The 21565-nt window shown below is 40.1% G+C and overlaps 1 protein-coding gene across 1 annotated transcript; it reads left to right on the top strand.

The window, feature by feature from the left end:
• Window positions 1-8358: 8358 nt before the first annotated feature.
• On the top strand, window positions 8359-21153 carry LOC140116598 (uncharacterized). The gene is made up of 6 exons (XM_072133079.1): window positions 8359-8486; window positions 12930-13079; window positions 14495-14717; window positions 16922-16998; window positions 18442-18571; window positions 20658-21153. The coding sequence occupies exons 1-6, from the start codon at window positions 8429-8431 to the stop codon at window positions 20704-20706; spliced, it is 687 nt and encodes a 228-aa protein (XP_071989180.1). The 5' UTR covers window positions 8359-8428; the 3' UTR covers window positions 20707-21153.
• The last annotated feature ends 412 nt before the right edge of the window (window positions 21154-21565 follow it).

Raw genomic sequence — 21565 nt, 5'->3', positions numbered from 1 at the left:
GACTAGGCAGCGTATGTCCCAGCTCTCTAGGGGACGCGCGCGCCGACTCTCGAAGAATTTAAAGGGCCAGCGTCCTCCTAATTGGCACTGCCATATCTGGCTCTGCTATGTATTCTGGAAGCTCCCAGCATCCCCTGCCAGATCTTCAGGTCATTCTTCTGAAGAGAAAGCCTCCTGAGCGTTTCCAGGCGCCTGCGAGTTTCCTGAGCGTTTCCAGACGCCTCCGTGTTCCTCTGGTGTTCCCGTGTTCCTGTGGTGTTCCCGTGTTCCTGTGGTGTTCCCATGTTCTAATCCTGTGGCAGTCCTGTAATCCTGTGGCGGTCCTGTAATCCTGTGGCGGTGCGGTTATCCTGTGGTTGTCCGGTATCCTAGTGGTCTTCCGAGGTCCTGCCAGCAGTCCCCTTAGACTCCGCTCCCGGGTTGCAGCTAGCATCTTTAACCCTCGCAGTGGTCCAGGGAGTCCACAAACTTTAGTCCCAAGGGTCTATTCCCATAGACTGTGACATTTACCTTCCATTTATAGTTTCCGTTATTCTCTTCCAAAACAGAAGAGCATAATAGAAAAAATGCTGGTGCAAACTTAGCTTTCCTCATTTCCTGCTGCAGCACATTTTTTTTCAGTTATAAATAACAAAAGAATAACAGATGGAACCCCCATACATTTAAAACAATGGGGAATGGAGGGAGGATGGAGATTTTCTATATAGTTTCCGTTACTCTCTTTCATAACAAAAGAAGATAACATAAACTATTAGTGAACTAGTCAAGATCTGACATCTACAAGAATAACGTCTGTCCACTGAACTGGTATAAGTATTTTATAGCATTTATTTATAATGGTTGTATACAGCTAAGGTGTGTATTATGAGGTTCTGCAGCAACTGATGTGTATATTATGAAGTTATGCAGCAGCTGAGGTGTGTATTTTGAGGTTCGGTGGCAGCTGAGTTGGGTATTATGACATTCCTCATCAACTGAGGTGTGTATATGAGGTTCTGCAGTAGCTTCAGTTTGTAGCATGAGGTTTTGAAGCAGAAAGTGTGTATTATTAAGGTCTGCAGCAGTTGTCAAGAAAGCTTTGGTGGGGGGGCGGGGTTGGCACAAATTTGTCGTTGAACTTGGGAAACTAATGAGCCTGGGCACAGAATTTGCCCATCCAGGTTCCCAGAAATTCCTATGTAAACACATAATACAATTAAACACATTAAAACGATTAAAAGAAAAACAATTGCAAATAAAACAGCATGATGGCGATAGGCGCACTAGGAGAACGTATGTGTGTGACAGATATTGATTGCGGGAGATGGGGTTTGCACTTGTGGGTGCTGGTCTTACCTTTGTGGTTGTCAATAGATTTATTAAGTATTTCAATTGCTTTTGGGACGAAGGAATGTTGGAACCTAGTGGTACGGCAGTTTAAATGGCGATAATGATTACTAATTGTACTAAGCTGATTTGCTATGATTGGACACAGCAGATACGATTTGTTGCCTGTTATTGCCCAGTCCAGTTTGTCGTCGATGATGATACCCAGGTACCTGTAGCTACTGACTTGTTCGACGGCTTGGTCCTTGATGTATACTGGTCTTATTGCCAATTTATTCCTTTCTAGGTCGATAAACATTTAGTTAAGTATGAGTTTGTTGTATTCACTACATTCTAAGAATGAGTTAATGATATTCATGTAGTGGTCCTCCTAACCAACCTTTATACAGCCGACTATACTAGTCAGATGTATAGATGGTGAAGAGGAATGGCAAGAGAATTGTACCTTGCTGGAGACAGAGCCCAGGTTCACTAACATTTTCCCTACCTATTCACTGGACATATCGAAAAGAGCTAAATGTATTCTAAAATAACTTTCCTTCAGCATTTAAAAAGCAAATATAACAATTTGTGGTCATTTGTACTGATGGCATGTTGTAAAATATGTACTTTATGTTTTATTTTGCTTCATTTTTGCTTGGTGATGTGATTAAAAAAAATTACCGTATTTTTCGGACTATAAGACGCTTCTTTTTATAGGACACACCCCAGATTTAGGCTTCCAAAAAAGGAAAAATATATTTTACGCCAATTAAAATATCCCTGTTGGGATACCACACACAAACATACATTTACACACTCAGCACTGCATCATCCATCCACATACACACTCAGCTCACCTATACACACTCAGCTCACCCATACACACTCAGCTCACCTATACACACTCAGCTCTGCATCATCCATCCACATACACACACAGCTCACCTATACACACACTCAGCTCACCTGTACACACACTCAGCTCACCTGTACACACACTCAGCCCACCATTACACACACTCAGTCCACCTATACACACACTCAGTCCACCTATACACACACTCAGTCCACCTATACACACACTCAGCCCACCTATACACACACTCAGCTCACCTATACACACACACACTCAGCTCACCTATACACACACACACACACACACACAGCTCACCTATACACACACACATACTTCCCCCATTTCCCTTCTCCTTACCCTGTCCCAGGGCAGCAGGGCAGTATGAGACCTGTGGTGATGTAAGAATCATGTGATCAGTCACATGATTCTGACATCACCGCAGGTCCTGTAGGACATCGGAGTCTCCTCTCTGGGAGATCGGGTGCAGCTCTGTATCAGGGCATCACCCGATCTCCATTACAGCGGTCAGGAGGGTCTGGCAGTGCTGGATCCTCCTAGCCTTCGGTCTATAAGACGCAGGGACTTTTTAGCAAGATTTTTTCTTGCTAAAATGTGCGCCTTATAGTCCAGAAAATACAGTAATTGCTGCCTGATACTTGTGTACTGCCAGTTTCCCCGTTCATAATTAAAAGGTGTCAAATGGCAGTCTTATAGATAAGAATGGGGACACAGGCTTTTGGTTCATAAATATTAGCAGGTCATTTGCTGATCACATGACTTAGCAGTTGGTGAGGCAAGGAGCTAAACACAAAATAAATGTAAGCATCACAATACCTACTGATATGACTTATAGTTAAAAGGCGGTGAGTATTTATTCTTATATTTCCATCATAGGCAAAGCAAAGGACAAAAGCCTGATTGTTTGTGAGTAAAATGCTGGGGATTCAGTGTAATGTGACCATTTTACAGTATTTTTGTATAATACTTTGTGTATAGTTTTTTTGCTTTTAATCCTTTAAAGTATAATAGTAGTTAGTATAATAATTGCTGTTTCTATATCTATAAAGATTATCTGTGTAACATATTTCTAAACTTGGTGCATGGCTATCATATCTGTATTGGGTAGTCCCATAACTATTTTTTAGTGTTGGAGTAAGGTATATTCTGTGTAAATGACACTGAAAACTATAATGGGAAAGACTTCTACGTCTACATTGAAGCACATCCCATCAGACATATATTTGTGGAACTTAAAAAAATAAACATAAACACAGGTAAAATCAGTATTTGTATCTGTATGGTACATGTATCTGGATAAACTGGATTTCAACTATGCTTAACAACTATGAGTATATCTATAGCACTGTGTAATTTGTATTAAATAATTTTTATTGCTCCAATTATGAAAGCTTCTGATTCTAAGAAGTCCTGCTATGAAACCAATAAATACCTGTCATAAATTTAGAATGAATATGTGTCAGACTCCAGGGATAGTGGACCCACTGGACCACTGCGGACGATGACGTAAGCCGACACCTGGGACCGGAGTCTAAGTGGCACCCAGTTTTCACCAGAGCCCGTCACAAAGCGGGTAGGACTTGATGTGGCGTGGTACCACCAGGTCGTTCCACAGGTGTGACTTTGTCCGCAGTGGCAGCCAAGACGAGGTACACAGACGTCAGGCAGAATCGTAGTCAGGGACAGGAAGGAGGTCAGGACGGGCAGCACAGGATCAGAGTCGGGGACATAGCAACAGTTCAAGGCAGGCGGCAGAGGAGCGTAGTCAGGAACGGAACCGGGGTCAGAACGGGAAATCAATATAAACGCAAAGGACATGGGAACAAAGCTTTTTCTAAAGCTGTGAGGCACAAAGATACAGCGGGGGACACAGGAAGGGGCTCAAAATTAACTGGAATTGCTGGCCGACCAGCGCCAATTATTGGCGTGCTGACCCTTTAAATGTCTTGAAGCTGGCGCGCGCGCCCTAGGCGATAGGAATGTGTGCGGTACGCTGCCGGTGTCAGTGCTGGATCATGGTGAGGTGAATGGATCGCTGGGGGACCGGAGCAGCGGAGAGGTGCATGGGTGCGTCTGCGATCCGGGAGATGGTTTGCAGGAGCACCCATGACAATATGCATGTATATAGTGACCCTATAGTATATATTCTTCAGTGATCTTTACTTACTATATCAGTATAAAGAAGTGTATTGAATTCCTTTATAACCTCTCATAAATATCCTTTTCTGCTTCTGCCATAAGCAAACAAAACCATATGAGGGTTTATTTTGGCAGAGAAAATTCTGCTTTCTCGTGGTACCATGTAATATTTTGTGCAATTTACTGGGAAGCTGGAAAATTATTTTGAATGGTAATTGACCAAAAAAATATTCTCTATTTTCGTATTTGCTTTGTTTTTACAGTTTTTACTTTGTCAGGCCGTTATGATTTATTGGGGGTAATTTATCATTAGGAAGCTCCTTGGGACTGTTCTATGTCTGTCTTTTGAGCTGTACTGTCCATCAGGTTTATTATAGTGGCTTTGGCCCTTTAATAAATCTGTTTTATAGTGTTTTTGTGCTCCGTTTGCTGTCTGGGTCTTTTTTGTAAAAAACAGTTTCTAAAAAGTTGCAAAATTCATAAAAAGTCACAGTACACAGTGCCAGCAGGGAGTGGAGTGTCTGAGCAACTTTGTATGTGACTTTAAAAAAGAATCTCAGGAAAACCAGTGATAAATAACCCCCATCTACTTAATGTTTTGGTTCAGTATTATCACAGAGATAACAAATATGTACATAAATTTGTAAGGTATACCTTTTGTGGTGCAAGCACTGGATTCACTGCATTTTAGTAAAAACTGCAAAACATGATGGGGCTCATTTACTAAGGGCCTGAATCGCTCATTTTCGTTGGGTTTCCCAAAAATTACCGGTTTGCACCGAATTATCCCGGGTTTTTGGCGCATCTGATCAGATTGTGTTGCATCGGCGTCGGGTTCCATGCGACGGAAATCGGGGGGCGTGGCCGTCAGAAAACCCGATGGATTCGGAAAAACCGCGGTATTTAAAAAAAAAAAAAAGGTGTCGCTTGACACACACTTACATGCACCAGGAATAGGATGGTGAACTCCGGCGGACCTCAGCGCAGCAGCGACACCTGGTGGACATCGAGCGCACGAACTTAGTGAAACGTCATAAGACCCAAATCCTCATGCCGCTGGATCGCAACTGGACCGGGTAAGTAAATGTGCCCCGATGTGTCCGCTATGAAAAGGAGTAGTACAGGGCTTTATTATAGCTAATGACAGTATTGGGTGTTGACCCCTCACTTATCAGAGAATGTTAGCAATTAAATTCATGTGACAACCCCCATGAATCCAATACAATGGATTAACTAAGACTTTTCTTAGTTTCATTTACACACAATCCTATAGTATTTTGTTGTTCATTTGCTGATTTAGGTACCTATAAAAACAGGACATTATCTTCATTTTTTTGTTCTGGATTTACTTTTTGAAGAGGACCTTTCACCACCTCCATCCACTCTTTGCTTTATTTACTAGTGGCACCTTCACTGATTGTGGCATAGGTGAAACTTTTAATCTAGCCCAACTGTTCCTATGTAGTCATTATCATTATATTTGTAACTTCAGGCCAAGACCACCTATCTGATATGAGGGATCATTTTTTAACATATTGGATATAGAAACTACCCTAAAACTGTTCTAATTAGGCTCTATCCTGTCTCAAATTGTGGCTCTATGCTTTTGACAATACTTAAAGTAGGGTTCCCCAAACTACGGCCCGCGGGCCACAAGCGGCCCACGGACCGTTTTGATCCGGCCCCCGTGGCCTTCGACAGTCGGACAGGAGCCTCCGTCCGGACAGGAAGCTCCTGCCCGTCACTGTGTAGTGCTCGATGCGGCCTGAAACGGCCGCTCGAGTACTATTGCTGGAGCGATGTGGCCGGAATGCAACCCCGGCAAACATCGCTCTTTGAACTTGGATGCGCGGCCGCGCGATGATGTCATCACGCGGCTGCGCACCCCTTCCTGCCCGGACGCAGCAAGAGGATAGAAGACGCCGCGGGAGACTTAGGTGAGTACAGGGTTTTTATTTTTTATTAAAAACGGTAGTAAAAAGATTGTGGTGTCCGGGGGCCAATAGTTAGTTATGAGGGGCAGAATAGGAAATAATTAATGGTGGGGGACAGTATAGGAAATAATGGTGATGGACATTATAGGAAATAATTAATTATGAGGGACAGTATAGGAAATAATTTGTTATGAGGGGCAGCATAGGAAATAATTAATGGTGGAGGGCAGCATAGGAAATAATTAATGGTGGGGCGCAGCATAGGAAATAATTAATGGTGGAGGGCAGCATAGGAAATAATTAATGGTGGGGCGCAGCATAGGAAATAATTAATGGTGGGGGGCAGCATAGGAAATAATTAATGGTGGGGGGCAGCATAGGAAATAATTAATGGTGGGGGGCAGCATAGGAAATAATGGTGGGGGCAGCATAGGGAATAATTAATGGTGGGGGTGTAGGAAATAATTAATTATGAGGGGTAGTCTAGTAATTAATGGGGGGGAGGCATATTCAATAATTAATGGAGAGGGGTCCCAGTATATGTAATAATTAATTGTCCCAATTCATTAATTGGGCCAATATTTAAAATAGTTCTCAAGGGGGTGCAGTATATTAAATAATTAATTGAGGGGGTGCCCAGTGTATTATGGATGCGGTCATATGTACTGATATTTATTTTTAAACTTTAGTCCGGCCCTCCAACGGTCTGAGGGGCACAGTGAACGGCACCCTATGTAAAAAGTTTGGGGACCCCTGACTTAAAGGGTTATTCTCATCTGGGCACTCACATTCAGTTTCATTAATCTGCCATATGTAAACATTTCTTCAATTAGATGTTATTAAAAAAAATGTTGCTGTGTGAAGATAATTTCACATAAATGTAGCCATGTTGTCCCTTAGAAACAAGATAGCTTCCTCGGATACGGCCACCTCTGATGAATTGAGTGCACAAAGAAACAAAAGGTTATTGTATATAAAATGTCCGAGAGTTACTACATGTCGCACAGCCACCCTGTGCTAATGATTGCTGAATCCTGGTGGTCTGGCAGGACTTTATAGCACAAGTCTGGCCACTGCTGCCAGAGTGTGATGTGGTCGTATCCGAGGAAGCTATCTGGTTTCTAAGGGACAACATGACTACATTTATGAGAAATTCTTTTTACACATGAACATTTTTTTTTAATTAACATCCAGTTGAAGAAAGGTTTACATGTGTCAAATGAATTTAATTTAAGGTAAATGTCTTGATGGGAATACCCCTTTAAATCTGGAAATACTGACATTGATAATGAGCAGTGGGCACTAGAAAGAAGTTTCATCTATACTAGAATACTATCAGTAGAACAATACCTATACAAGAATGCAAAAGTTGCAGTTGGTAAGGATGGTAAAAGAATCTCTTTATAATTGTCAGGGGAAAGATGTAAAAAAAGATAAGTGATGACATTACATTCTCATACACATTTGACCACTCTGGCTGGCAGGCAAATGCATAATGTGCATGGACTAGTTGTCCCATAGATTGGAGCACTAGAACCAGGAGATCCGCAGAAAGGTGAGTATAACATTTTTGTTCCATAGGCACCCCCTGCTTGTTTAAAACAAATTTCAAAAATGGAATATTTCCTTTAAAGTCATACAAATGTGAAACACATACTATAGAACACAAGACCACAGTTTATGAAACTTAAGTCCATAATTATGGGTGATCTCTTGAAAATTAAGCATTTTGGACACGGCACAGCTGTGTGCAAAAAGACTATGTGGCAGCACATAGTCATGTACGTACATCAGCGGACAATTGCTCCAGCAAGTGCATACCATTTAACTTATGAATGTTGTTGAGTATCTAAGAAACTAGACAGGTCTGAAATACCTATACCTATAGGTATTTCCATTAAAGTGTGTAGTAAAAGAATAATTAGGTAGTTTACTATGCATCACACAGGTACAACTGGTACAGACATGTTCACTATTTAGTTTTATGAAGTTATTTTAATTGTGCTGCCATTTCCAGAGGGCAAAGGATTGACCTGAATGTGTAGCAATTAAAATTTTATTTGATTTTGAGAGTTTATATCTACTCAGAATAGGAACAATACTATTATACATATTTAACTGAGGAAAAGGTACAAGAGTCGAAAAGGGAGCAACGCTGAAGGAGGAAGAAACAATGTGGTACCTTGTAATACTCTTAACTTTTGCTGTCCCCACTGTAAATGGCCAGAGTAGTAAGTTCATTTTAGATTCTTTGCTTATTTTTACTTACAGTTTTCTGTTTGTGTCTAATTGCATAATTTTATAAATTCTACATATTTTTTTGAATTAAGGTATCTTCTACTAAATATTAGAGTTTATAATTGTAAATTGTATGAATTACTTTTTTCGCATGATGATAGTAAAAAAAGGTATTTTGGTATGTTGGATATATTGTAATAATGTGTTCTAACACTAAAAAATTACAAAAAACTCTCAAGGATATAAATCTTAGGCCTTATCTTTACAGGCAGTCCCTGTGTTATATACAAGATAGGTTCTACAGGTTTGTTCTTAAGTTGAATTTGTATGTAAGTTGGAACGGTATATTTTATAATTGTAACTGCAAATTTTTTTGGGTCTCTGTGACAATTGCATTTTAAAAATGTTGGATTATCATTACCAGGATTAGCAATAAAGCTTCATTACAGACACCGCTGATTACTGTTACAGCTGATCATTGTCGCCTGGGGCTAAAGTAAAATTAAGTACCAACATCCAGAGGTCCGTTTGTAACTAGGGGTCGTCTGTAAGTCGGGTGTTCTTAAGTAGGGGACTGCCTGTAAATAATTCCCCCAATCATACTAATAAAACCCTTTTACTTTGGATATTAATAATTTGACGATAATAATATACTTGCAAAATGTACAAGAATATATGTTATATAAAAAGACAAATTGTGACATTAATAATAGCTATTTGTTATACACTAGACCTGTTCTTTATGTATGAACCCAATGAAAACCCTTTGCTACCTAGTGTTACCTCCAAAAGGTTAGAATATCTTCTTCTTTTAGCATTCGAAGGAAGGTAACAAATAGTTTTTTTTTTTTCCCTAAAGGAATCCATGGAAAATGTCCATGTGCTTTTGGGTCAAATGAAAGGCACACAAAGGCTATGAATCCTATCAATATGCAACACCCCTGCCAATGCATAGGCAGGCTGGTAGTTGCAAATAGCAACCTCTCCAGATCAGGAGCTGTCAGGGAGATTGATCACCTCTCTAGAAAGTTTCCAGAAATGGATATTGTGTAATTGAAGCTGTCGATACTGCCTGGTAAGGCAACAGTTAATTGTGTAATGTAATTAGCCAATGGTGTTTCTGTAACATAAGCTGGAAGGTGATTGGAGAGGTGCTACCACATGACCATGGGAGTTAAGCCAGAGGGAGCAGAACACCTTCAGTGCTGCCACAGCCATTTAATCCCAGGAACGTCTAGTGCCTCAGGTCTATTGTCTAGCATTCAGGGCAAGTCAGGAGGCTTAAGCCGAGAACTGCAGCTCCACCAAACGGGCTAAGTTCCATCTGAACCAGCACAGCCTGCATCTATTATCAGGCTGCATGCACCTTGCCTGAGGACCAACTCTCCATGACCTTTTCAGCTTAACCCCTTCACGCTCCGTGACGGATATATCCGCCACGGAGCTGTGAAGGTTGTATGAAGAAGGCTCACGGGCTGAGCCTTCTTCATACAGAGATGGGCTTTGCTGCATATCGCAGCAAAGACCCATCGCTATCACCCGCGGTCGGTGCTTGCACCGATCGCGGGTGTTAACTTTTTCTTTGCCGCCGGCAAAGTTGCCGGCGGCACTTTAAATTTGGAGGCGCATGGGCGCCGCCATCTTACCTCCGATCGCCGCTCCCCCGAACGTCATCGGGGGGCGGCGATCGGTTGCCATGGTAGCCTCGGGTCTTCGTTTGACCCGAGGATACATGGCTTCTGCATATGCATTACAATGAGCCTGTGGCTCATTGTAATGTATAGTGAGCAGAAATGCCATATACTGCGATACAGCAGTATTGCAGTATATGGCAGGAGCGATCAGACCATCTAGGGTTAATGTACCCTAGAGGGTCTAAGAAATAGTGGGAAAAAAAAGAAAAAAAAAGTTTAAAAAATGTAAAAAAATAATAAAATATTAAAAGTTCAAATCACCCCCCTTTCCCTAGAACAGATATAAAATATAATAAATAGTAAAAATCACAGACACATTAGGTATCACCGCGTCCCAAAATGCCCGATCTATCAAAATATAAAAACGGTTATTGACGGCGGTGACCTCCGGAACGGCAAATGGCGCCCAAATGTCCAAAACGCGACTTTTACACCTTTTTAGATGACATAAAAAATGTAATTAAAAATGATCAAAATGTTGCACAGTCCTCAAAACGGTAGCAATGAGAACGTTGGCTCATTTCGCAAAAAATGACACCTCACACAGCTCCATGCGCCAAAGTATGAAAAAGTTATTCGCGTCAGAAGATGGCAAAATTTTTTTTTTCTTTTTTGTACACATTCGTTTAATTTTTGAAAATATATTAAAACGCAATAAAACCTGTATAAATTTGGTATCACCGCGATTGCACCGAAACAAAGAATAAAGTAGAGGTGTTATTTGGAGCGCAGAGTGAAAGTCGTAAAAACTGAGCCCACAAGAACATGACGCACATGCAGTTTTTTTCAATTTTTCCACATTTGGAATTTTTTTGCGGCTTCCCACTACATGGCATGGAATAATAAATAACATCATGGGAAAGTAAAATTTGTTACGCACAAAATAAGCCCTCAGACAGCTCTGTACACGGAAAAATGAAAAAGTTATGGATTTTTGAAGATGGAGAGCGAGAAATTAGTGAAAATACCCTGCGTCCTTAAGGGGTTAAAGGGGTATTCCAGGAATCAGCATAATTCATATACAAATGTACACTCAAAATATAAGCTAATATGTAATTAGTTGTTATTTAAAAGTTTGCTCTCCTTAGCAGAAAATGCTGCTGACATAGACTGTAATGAAGAATTAAAATGCTACTGGCCCTTTAATCAGTCCGTTAATTTCCTCTGTGCGGTCCGTTGCAGGACAGAAGATGGCTGCTGGTCACATGTCCACATCACATGTCCTGTAGCTGCCTGGGCAGGTCATGTGATCAGCACTACGTTTGGCTGTAGTCGGTTGGTTGCAGTGCATCCAGTATGGACAGCGTTGTGGTGATGGCATTTACACATCATTACTATGGTAACAGAGCAAGAAAGTCTGTTATATCATCACTGTTAGCAGAGCATAAGTGGTAGGAGCAGTTACTGAGAATTAAAGGATCATGGAACTTGTAGTTTCCAGTGGCGGCCATCTTAGTGATAACTCCACCTACTTTAGAGAGGCCATAAACTTTGTAAATCATAAAATCAAACTATTTAAGCTCCGTTTTGTGACTAATGACATTGAGTATTGTTATATTCATTTAGTTATATCATCATGGATTTTTATGTCAGACGTTCATATTCCCGGAATACCCCTTTAAAGAATCTGCTGTTCATGGTTTTGGCCATTGCCTGCCATTTAATAAAGAACTGTAAGTTGATTTGCACAACGTTGCCTCCGTCTGATCCCTGGATCCAGGCTGCTTACCACCACGGGCTTCCCCATCCATCACCCAGGCACTCATCCTACAGACACCTCAGAGGTTGCCCCAGGGAGAAACCACTGCATCAGCTTCTCCCTCAATATTTCTTGCACACACCAACTGCTGGAGACCTACCAGGGTGTATGTCATCCCTCCAGTCCCTACACAAATAAACCATGACCACCAGGGGCGTAACTAGAAGCTGATGGGCCCCAGTGCAAAGTCTGTGCCAGGCCCCCAATTACAATGTATGGTTTATAGTAATAGTCTTCTCATATGGGAAAGTGACACCATAAGGGCCCCCTAAACCTCTTGGGCCCGGGTGCGACCGCAACCTCTGCACCCCCTCAAGTTACGCCCCTCATCACCACAGCGTGCCCAAGGCCGCACTAGCCAGCCACTCCGGTATTCGGGGACCCCGCTGCCTCCAGGCCCATAAGAAAAGGCTAGGCCAGTGGTGGCGAACTTATGGCACGGGTGCCAGAGGTGGCACTCAGAGCCATTTCTGTGGGCACTCAGACCATCACCCCAGGACAGAGTTCACCAAATAGGACCAAGTCCCAGGCAACTTTAGAGATGCTGCTTTCAGTGCTATTATAAAGCGACATTTCATTGGCTGTTAGGAACTGCGGGAAAAGTGAGAAGGTGTTGACAGAACTGCAATATCTTTGGAGGTCATCCTGCTGGACCCACCATTCTTCCTCTACAGAGAGACCCTGGAGAGAAGCTACAAGGAGAGTCTGAATTTGCCCTTCTTCTTTCAATTGTATTGGTTTCCTCAGGGGGGAGATACAATTGAAAGATGTGGATGAACAGGTAGCAATAAGCTACTGCTTAAAATGCCATGTTGGCACTTCACGGTAAATAAGTGTGTTTTGGTTGTAGTTTGGGCACTCTGTCTCCAAAAGGTTCGCTATCACTAGGCCCTGCCAGGGGATGTTGCAGATGTATACCATGAAAAGGTATGCATTAAATTATTTGTGCACGCACTAATACCTCTCATTTTCCTTTATTTCAGCTGCCTGTGTTCTACTTCCCTTTGGAAACAATTTCCCTGGAGGTTTAACAGGTCAAACAATTACATTTCAAAATTACATCTGCTGCATTGCTCGCGAGCCACAATCTTTATCAACAGATATTGTAATTACCCTGGTGGCTTCACCAGATGGTAAGGGAACTTAACAATTAATTGTCTGTCATAATATTTTATGTTATTGCATCATTTACACGAAAACATTTAGCTGGACAAATTTTTTTTTCAAACAAATGTGAGGGAGGTAAATGTATGTTCTATATTTTACCCTTTATGCCAAAGATGAGATATTTTAGAATTTTGATTTTGCTTATGTAACAGTGAGTGGTCGGTTTGCAGTATTGCAGTTCAGTTTGGTGTCATCAAGGTTCCAGGCATGTTCCTGAATATACATTAAGGTTCTATGAATACCCACTATGTTCCTGCACACCAGGAAGATATACTTTCCAGTTCAAATGAATAGAATGTACATGCCTGTCTACCTAGTAAGATTTTGAGCCTTCTATCCTTTTGATGCAAAGATGTGCAAAAGGACTCCCCACATAAGATAGAAGCAAAAGTCTTGCTTAGGCCAAGTTCTTTTCAAATAGATTTACTTCTTCACCTGTCACCTGAATCTGTCAGCTATATAGGGCCAGACAGTAGGTGTTCTCCTTAAGGAGACAATGCCAATTAAGGCCACCTTAAAGGCGTGTGGAGACTTAAAGCCATAGATGCTCCACTAGGGAATTCTGGGAAGAATGCAAATAAGTTCTCCAAGGTGTTAAATGGAAAACAATACCTCCTTTTGCTACCTTGAAAGGCAGCCCCCTTAACATCAAGTATGACTTACAAAAAGTCTAAAAATATGATGTGGGATTAAGCCAAACCAGTATATCTATTCCATAAGGAACAGACTCCCAACTGTAGACAGCACTGTTTCGACCTGATTGGGTCTCCTCAGTACAGCGTAGTTAAGGGGGCTGCCTTTCAAGGTAGCAAAAGGAGGTATTGTTTTCATTTAACACCTTGGAGAACTTATTTGCACTCTTCCCAGCTATATAGGGCAGCATATTGCAGGGCCTGAGCAATACTCCCATTAGTTCATCAGCAAAAATACTGTGCAATAGGGTTAATAGGAGAGATCACATAAAAAGGAGGCATTAACAATCTTCCTGCATTTATATGAAGACCACTGCTTCAAAACTGTTAGTTTTCCAGATGTATGTTTCCTGTTCCCAAGTAATCTGACATTTTAGAAAAAAAACTCTGTTTTTATATTGTATGCACCAATGATGTGGTTTTGTTCACCAGGTTCACCTATTTTCATTTTTACACACTATCCAATGCCACCCAGTATACCCCTTTACACAATAATTGACACAACAGTAGTAGGAACTAAATAAATAACTCTCTAAATTGACAAATCACTGGGAACCAGAAAGGTACTTCTAAAAGGAAGAAATACCCTAAACAATACTGTTTCTTTTACTTGTTGGTGATTTCTATGTTGGTAGATTCCCTTTGGTATACAATGACATTCTTTATTTTTTCTTTTTCTTATTTTTCAGCTTTAGGAAGACTTGATTTTTCAAATATTAATATAACCAACCTGCTGAATTCCAACTTACTTACAAGTGGTGTTTTTGTAGCTTCGATTGGACAAGTTGGTTTCCTTTGTCCTTCAGGTGTAAATTTAGCTACTGGAATACAAATTATAATACCATTTCAATGCTTGACAGATCCGAATGCACTATTTTGTAATGGTCCCCAACTTATATTAGGCCCTTACAGGTAGGTAATTAGAAATAGTCTTTAAACATTTCAAGCTTCTATGAATTATTTTACTTTTTTTGGATTTGTATAATGTAAAAGTGATTAAATATGTTTAGAAAGGATGTGATAAATATTGCTTAAAGCAATTCATCACCATAAAGAAATTGGGGGTAATTTATGTTGCAGCTCCTTCTGAAAAGCCCAATACATAAAGAAGCTCTTGATGTATTGGGGGCTGGCTGTGCGGTGTTTTTTTCTACTCGAGGCCCTACCTGGCGCAAAAATATTCTGCAACATGCAACATTCTGCAAACTTTCACTTTTAACTCCGCCACTGGCCTCTCCCCCCCTTTACGCCCCCTTAGCAGGAAGCTGGTGCAAAGAGACAAATAATTATAAGTGCCGGTGGATCGCCAAGCATTTGCAATTATTTCAGGGCTTCTATGTTGCATTCTATCTGCAACATCTAATAGAGCAGAAGGAACTACAGATTGAAATATACCATTACAGGCCAACTTATATTTTATTAATTTATTTATTTGATACTCTTAGCAATGATAGTGTTTGATAAATCTCAATGTACAAATGTACATACAGAGATTGTTACCTGTTAAATATATCCAAATGCACCAACTGTATTCCAAGGTTATTTTTGTAGAGATGATGCAAAACCTTTGTTCTATTTGTCATTAACTGTACCAGTCTTGCTAGAGGTACTCCCTTTCTTCCTCATTCTAAAAAAAAAAAATGGCAGGACATTTTGTGCTGTATTTATTAAAAGGAAATCAACCATCACAATCAAGCATGATAAACTTACTCATAGACTCAGGAACTGTGACAATAGATCACAGTCACAAGTGCTAAGGAAACAGGGGGGAGGTGTGCCACAGCCGCAAGTCAGAGGAAGCCATCCAAGCCAGAGTCACAACCTGCATACAGCCAGTTTTATCTCAGCCAGCCTGCTACCAGAAACAGAACCAGCCTTACTGGATTGCTGCTGATAAATTCTGTTTTGTGGAATAAACAACTGTATTCTATAACTTTTATAACTTTTTATAATTATGAGCTAATGAGCCTGTAGGGTACCTGGGGTGTTTCTAGAACCTCTCTGTGCTGTAGAATCACAGGCTGTTACAGTGTGTTGGAGCTGAGGGATCAGGGGATGAGACAGTGTAACACTCAAAGTTATTCAAGCTCATTAGCATAATTTGTAAAGTTGATTTTAGAAAGAGGAAGGCTACGTATTATAAAAATAAAAAGACTACCGCTGTCACAGTGCCTGGACCTATGAGTAAGGGCCCTTGGCGTATCATGCTAGACTTTGATGGTAGACTTTTCTTTAAATGACATCTACCACCAGGATGAAAGGTGTATGCAAATGAGCCTGAGGGGCTCCAGGCTCAATTAACACCTATGGAGCTTGGAGCCCCCCAGGCTTATTTGCATACTCCTGGTGGTATATCAGGATATCTACCACCGGGATCAAAGATTGTAAACCAAGCTACCCTTTGGTAGCTTCTGTTCTTCTTTAAGCTTCTTATGCCCTGGATTTTTAAAAAAAGGCTTTTAAAATTATGCAAATGAGGAGCCCCTCTGGCTCATTTGCATAACTTTTAATGCCCATTTTTCTAAAAAATAAGAGCATGGGAAGCTTAAAGAAGAGCAGAACCTACCACAGGGGGAACACACCAGTATGTCAATGTGCTTGGTTTATAATCCTTTATCCTGGTGGTAGACGTCCTTTAAGGTTATACAGAAAGACATGGCTATTTTCATAATGAAGTGCCACATCTGTCCATTGGTACTTTTTATATTGTAAAATGCAATAAAGTAAACAAAATGCATTTAATTTTTCAAAATAAATCCAATACCTTTAACAATATACAATCTGGCCAGATTTCTCACATGCCACTTTTATATGAGAGGGGGACACAGTGCTGATGTAGTAGTGGCATTCACACTGCTCCCATTATGGTATAGATAAAGTCAGCCACAGTTCTATAGTCAAAGTCCACCCACCCGTGCCCTCTTGATAAGTTTCCAGCAAAGGCTCTTCAAAATATAAATTAATGTATGGTAATAACAGTAAGAAACAAAATAAGTGCTCTTTTGACTGGTTGAAGTTTTTATTTCTCTCATCTATTGGTTTCCTGTCAATACTTGATCCCTTTTACATTTCTGGAATGCATTAAAATATATAAGAGCTTTTCTTTCTTTCTGTAGTATACAAGGAGTCATTATCCGCAACGGTGAAGTTTTTGCTTTAACTTCACCGTCATCGCCGATCTTCCTTAGGAACCGTAAGTTAATATACCTAAACATTACAGTATACTAGTAGTACTCAAATACATAATTCTAATTATACAAAAAAAACAGCCAGGACTCCAACTTAGTAAGCTAGCTAGTGATATTTTATGACACAGAGAGGTCAATCACAGTGGAGGGGGTGTTCTGAGTTTAGGAGACCTTGAGCTCTCTGCCACCGTGACATTATGCAATTTCACTTCAAAGTTGTTTTTTCGGGATGATGATCCCACACTGACCCACACAAACGTGGTCTGGAAGGTTTTAATCTACTTGATATAGTATTGGTAGTGCTTTTTTAGGTTATTTTCTGCTTAGAAAATCAAAGGTCTTATTTTATGTTACGCTACTTGAATCTTGATTAAATGGTGTGAAGGTTATTCCTTGGCTGTTCACATTTTATCACATGAGGTTTTACCCTGTAGCTTTAATATGGAGCCACATTACTACTGCGGTCAATGGATGGATGAAATAAATAAGCAAATACATGTGTTATGGTGTTGTTGCTTCTATTATAAAGATGTGAAAAGACTAAAAAACATTAATAAACATTTAAAATGAAGAACATGATAGGTTACCTGTTTTCCTTCTGGATGACAGGGGCGGCATCTTGGGGGCAGTACTGCCCTCCTACCTGCCAGTTTCATCATGTTATTGGTAATTAAAAGTGTGCATTCAGCACACTTCTTTTCTCTGCAGGATCTTAAATGACATCTTTCAGTCCTGCAGTCCCCATCCTGCAGTCCCCAGGATATTATTTCCTGGAGGCAAAAGCACCTGCAATGATGTTATTATCACATGACGTGATGTTATGATCAATCATAAAGGTGGTAGTCATGGGAAGACTGTCTCTTCTTAGAGAGCTGGATCATTAGGCTCAGCTTACTGAGAAGAGTCGGCTCTTCTGGCTCCTGAACGGCTCCACCCTACTTTTAACCTGATTGTATTGAGTTTAAGGGGGCGTGGTGAGCTGGTTAGGAGCAGGCCAAGTGAACCATTGGCTCACTGCAGGGTTGACTAAATCAAATGGGGGCTAACTGAATCATATAGAGAGCTAACCAACTTCTTCAATTAGGTGCCTCGGCTTATATTCAGGTCGGCTTACACAGTATATACACAGTATATGTAAAGAAATTTCATAGCAGCATAAGATACAAGAACAGTAAACAATTACTGTGCATGTTTCATACAACAGGCTGGTGGCCTTACAATACATACTCCAGAAAATACTGCACTCCAAGGGTCAAAAATAGAAAAAAGTGGGGCTTTAATCCAAATTCAGTGCAACATTTTGGATCTTCATGAGCCTTTTTCAGAATATAGATTAAAACCTTTGGACCATTGGAGCGCTTGTTTCTGGAGTATATATATACACATACACACATGCCAATATAAGTCCTACTGTTATATTTCAAATGGTGATTGCTTGTGTCTTTCAGAAACAGATTATCATTCCATTGATACTGGAATTAAGCATCACAGCGCTAGCATGATTGTCATTACTACCATTCTGCCCATTCTCTTTGCATTGTTAATGATTATGTTTTCCACGCTGCTATTTCTGAAATGGTAAGTGCTAAGGCTATTTATACCCTCCAGGTCTCCTGGCCTCTAGTTTTATAAAAATGATTCAGCAAGAGCTTTTATGATACACCTATGTGCGGCAATGGCATCCTGTAATGATGTTATACATGTTCCAAGGAGAAATAATTATGGTAGACTAGCTATAGCCTATTGGTTAGAGCAAGGCAACGATTGAACAAGCTCAAGTTATCTTGTTGGAAAAAAGTGTCCGATGACACTTTCATGGTAAAAGGCATTGAAATCTAAAAATGACTTTTCCTCATTTAACAATCCCAACTGGTTATAATCTGATCACAAAGTACCTTCCCGATAGACTCAATAAATAAACGTATTAACAGCATATCTTTAGTGAGATCCATGAGCAATGTCCTTAAATGAAAAACAACCTACCAGTATCCTTCCCAATAAAGCAATACACCAATTCAACATATTGGGGCACATTTACTAAGGCTCCGTTGGACGCATTTCCGTCGGGTTTCGCTAATTTTTGCGCTGAATTGCCCTGGGTTTTTGGCACACGCGATCAGACTCAGATTGTCAGTTGCATGCGACACAAATTGGGGACGTGGCCGTCGGACAACCCAAATGATTCGGACCATGGAATTTAAAAATCAAATTCAAGATCAGCACTCCTGCGGACCTCAGCAGGGAAGCAACACATGCAGGAAACTGGACACAGGATCTTAGTGAATCGCGGTAGCTCCAAACCGAGGTTGGACAACGCACAGCGGGGGTCACAACCTTATATGTTTCCACCTTGTATGTATAGGATACCGCAATGTAAAGAATACAAAAACTCCCTATCTGCTGGGCAAATTGCAGCCCCAGTACTGTTAACCCCTTAAGGACGCAGGGTTTTTCGGCTCATATCTCGCTCTCCAACTTCAAAAATCCATAACTATTTCATTTTTACGTGTACAGACCTGTGTGAGGGCTTATTTTGTGCGTAACAAATTTTACTTTCCTGTAATGTTATTTATTTTAACATGCCATGTACTGCGAAGCTGAAAAAAAATTCCAAATGTGGAAAAATGTTTCGACTTTGACTGTGCACTCAAAATAACACCTCAGTTTTATTCTTTGGTTCGGTGCGATCGCGGTGATACCAAATTTATATATGTTTTATTGTGTTTTAATACATTTTCAAAAATTAAACGAATGTGTACAAAAAAGAAAAAAAATTTGCCATCTTCTGACGCTAATAACTTTTTCATACTTTGGTGCACGGAGATGTGCGAGGTGTAATTTTTTGCAAAATGAAGCGACATTTTCATTGCTACCATTTTGAGGTCTGTGCGACATTTTGATCATTTTTTATTTAATTTTTTATGTGATGTAAAAAGGTGTAAAAGTCGCATTTCGGACATTTGGGCGCCATTTGCCGCCTTGGAGGTCACCGCCGTCCGTAACCGTTTTAATATTTTGATAGATCGGGCATTTTGGGACGCGGCAATACCTAATATGTTTGTGATTTTTACTGTTTATTTTGTTTTATATACGTTCTAGGGAAAGGGGGGGTGATTTGAACTTTTAATATTTAATTATTTTTTTTTATTTTCTTCACTCCTGTCTTCTGATAAGTTAGCAGATGTATGGAAACATCTGCAATGTGTTCTTCAGTGAAGAACACATTGCAGATGTTTCCATACATCTGCTAACTTATCAGAAGACATTAGTGCAGAAAGGTGTTCTTCACAATAGTATGTGAAGAACAATATGTGTGAAGAACACATTGCAGATGTTTAACACGGGTAATTCTCCGTTTTGAAGTTCCACAAATATTCCATTGCATTAAAAAATGAAGAAAAAGGACTGACTTCCTTATTTCTCAATAAAATTACACATTTTATTGGTCCCCTTGAAAAACGCTTGAGTCTCCCATTGACTTCAATGGGGTTCGCTATTCAGTAACGAGCACTCGAGCATTTTAGTGCTCGCTCATCTCTAATTGTTAAAACTATTAGTGACATAGAAGGGACAGCACCTGATTTAATAACTTGTTTTTTTCATTTTAACTATATATTTAAAAGTATTTGCAGTAACAACATCACATTTCTTTTTATCTTTGTAGTTGCTGTTGCCGTGTTTTCGCGCCAAAAAACTGTCAGCAGGATTCATGAACAAGTTTCTGGAGTTTCTGTATAAATTATGTGTATATATACCTTATATCATAAAGTAAAACTTACTGCTGCTCTAAAACAAATTGCTTAAGTGACAGTGTTTAGTTATCTACTCCCATCCCCACATATTGTAAAAGATGTTACCACACTTCTATAGGTCCGAAGTTATAGCTGTATTATGTGATTGAAAACCAAACCGTCCATCTGAAACAGAATTTTGTGTGTGGATAGCAAATCACTTTCTCCAATCATCGCTATAGAGACCTCAATGTGAGATTCTTAGAAAAGAATGAGTAGAAAAACTCTTCCACTCATGTGTTGGTCATGTGATAAAGCTGAAGCTAAGAAACAACGATGAACCATGTAAGGCAGGGACTTCTTAACATTAGCCACCAAATACTGTTCACACAGTCATATTAATCCTATTCCCTTACATTATAAAAAATAACTTTTATTTGTGTTAAAAAATGAAATAATTCATCAGATACAAATTTGTGGATGGATAAAATTACTAAAATCCTTCAACAATAGGCACTAATTGGGTGTTGTATGGGTTGTGTACCCAGGATGATCCCCAAATTAAATAACCCAATTAAATGATGCAGGGAGAGTAGGATATGAATTAGTTGAGGCTATATATTTGAATAGCCCCCATAAAATTTGGGAAAATGGTAACACTGTAGGGACTTGGCTGTTTATCTACACAGACCAACCGACTCTGTTACCGGTGAAAGATGTTGGGGGGCTTGTGCTAAGTCAATAAGTTAGTGCCTTTTTTGTATATTATATAGCTGAGCTAGCTAACTGTCGTTAACACTAGCTAGATCACTAGTCTCTGTACCTTAAAGCTAGATTTCAC

Source organism: Engystomops pustulosus, chromosome 2, assembly GCF_040894005.1.
Source record: "Engystomops pustulosus chromosome 2, aEngPut4.maternal, whole genome shotgun sequence".
NCBI classification, from domain to species: domain Eukaryota; kingdom Metazoa; phylum Chordata; class Amphibia; order Anura; family Leptodactylidae; genus Engystomops; species Engystomops pustulosus.
The sequence above is the reverse complement of the archived record's forward strand: the minus strand, read 5'-3'. Positions and strand labels throughout refer to the sequence as shown.

Bases quoted from the DNA above. Each gene is read 5' to 3' on its own strand.
- LOC140116598 (XM_072133079.1), top strand. From the start codon at position 8,429: ATGTGGTACCTTGTAATACTCTTAACTTTTGCTGTCCCCACTGTAAAT. The intron at 8,487-12,929 runs GTAAGTTCATTT...CCTTTATTTCAG, and splicing joins CACTGTAAATGGCCAGAGTA to CTGCCTGTGTTCTACTTCCC. The intron at 16,999-18,441 runs GTAAGTTAATAT...TGTGTCTTTCAG, and splicing joins GCCGATCTTCCTTAGGAACC to AAACAGATTATCATTCCATT.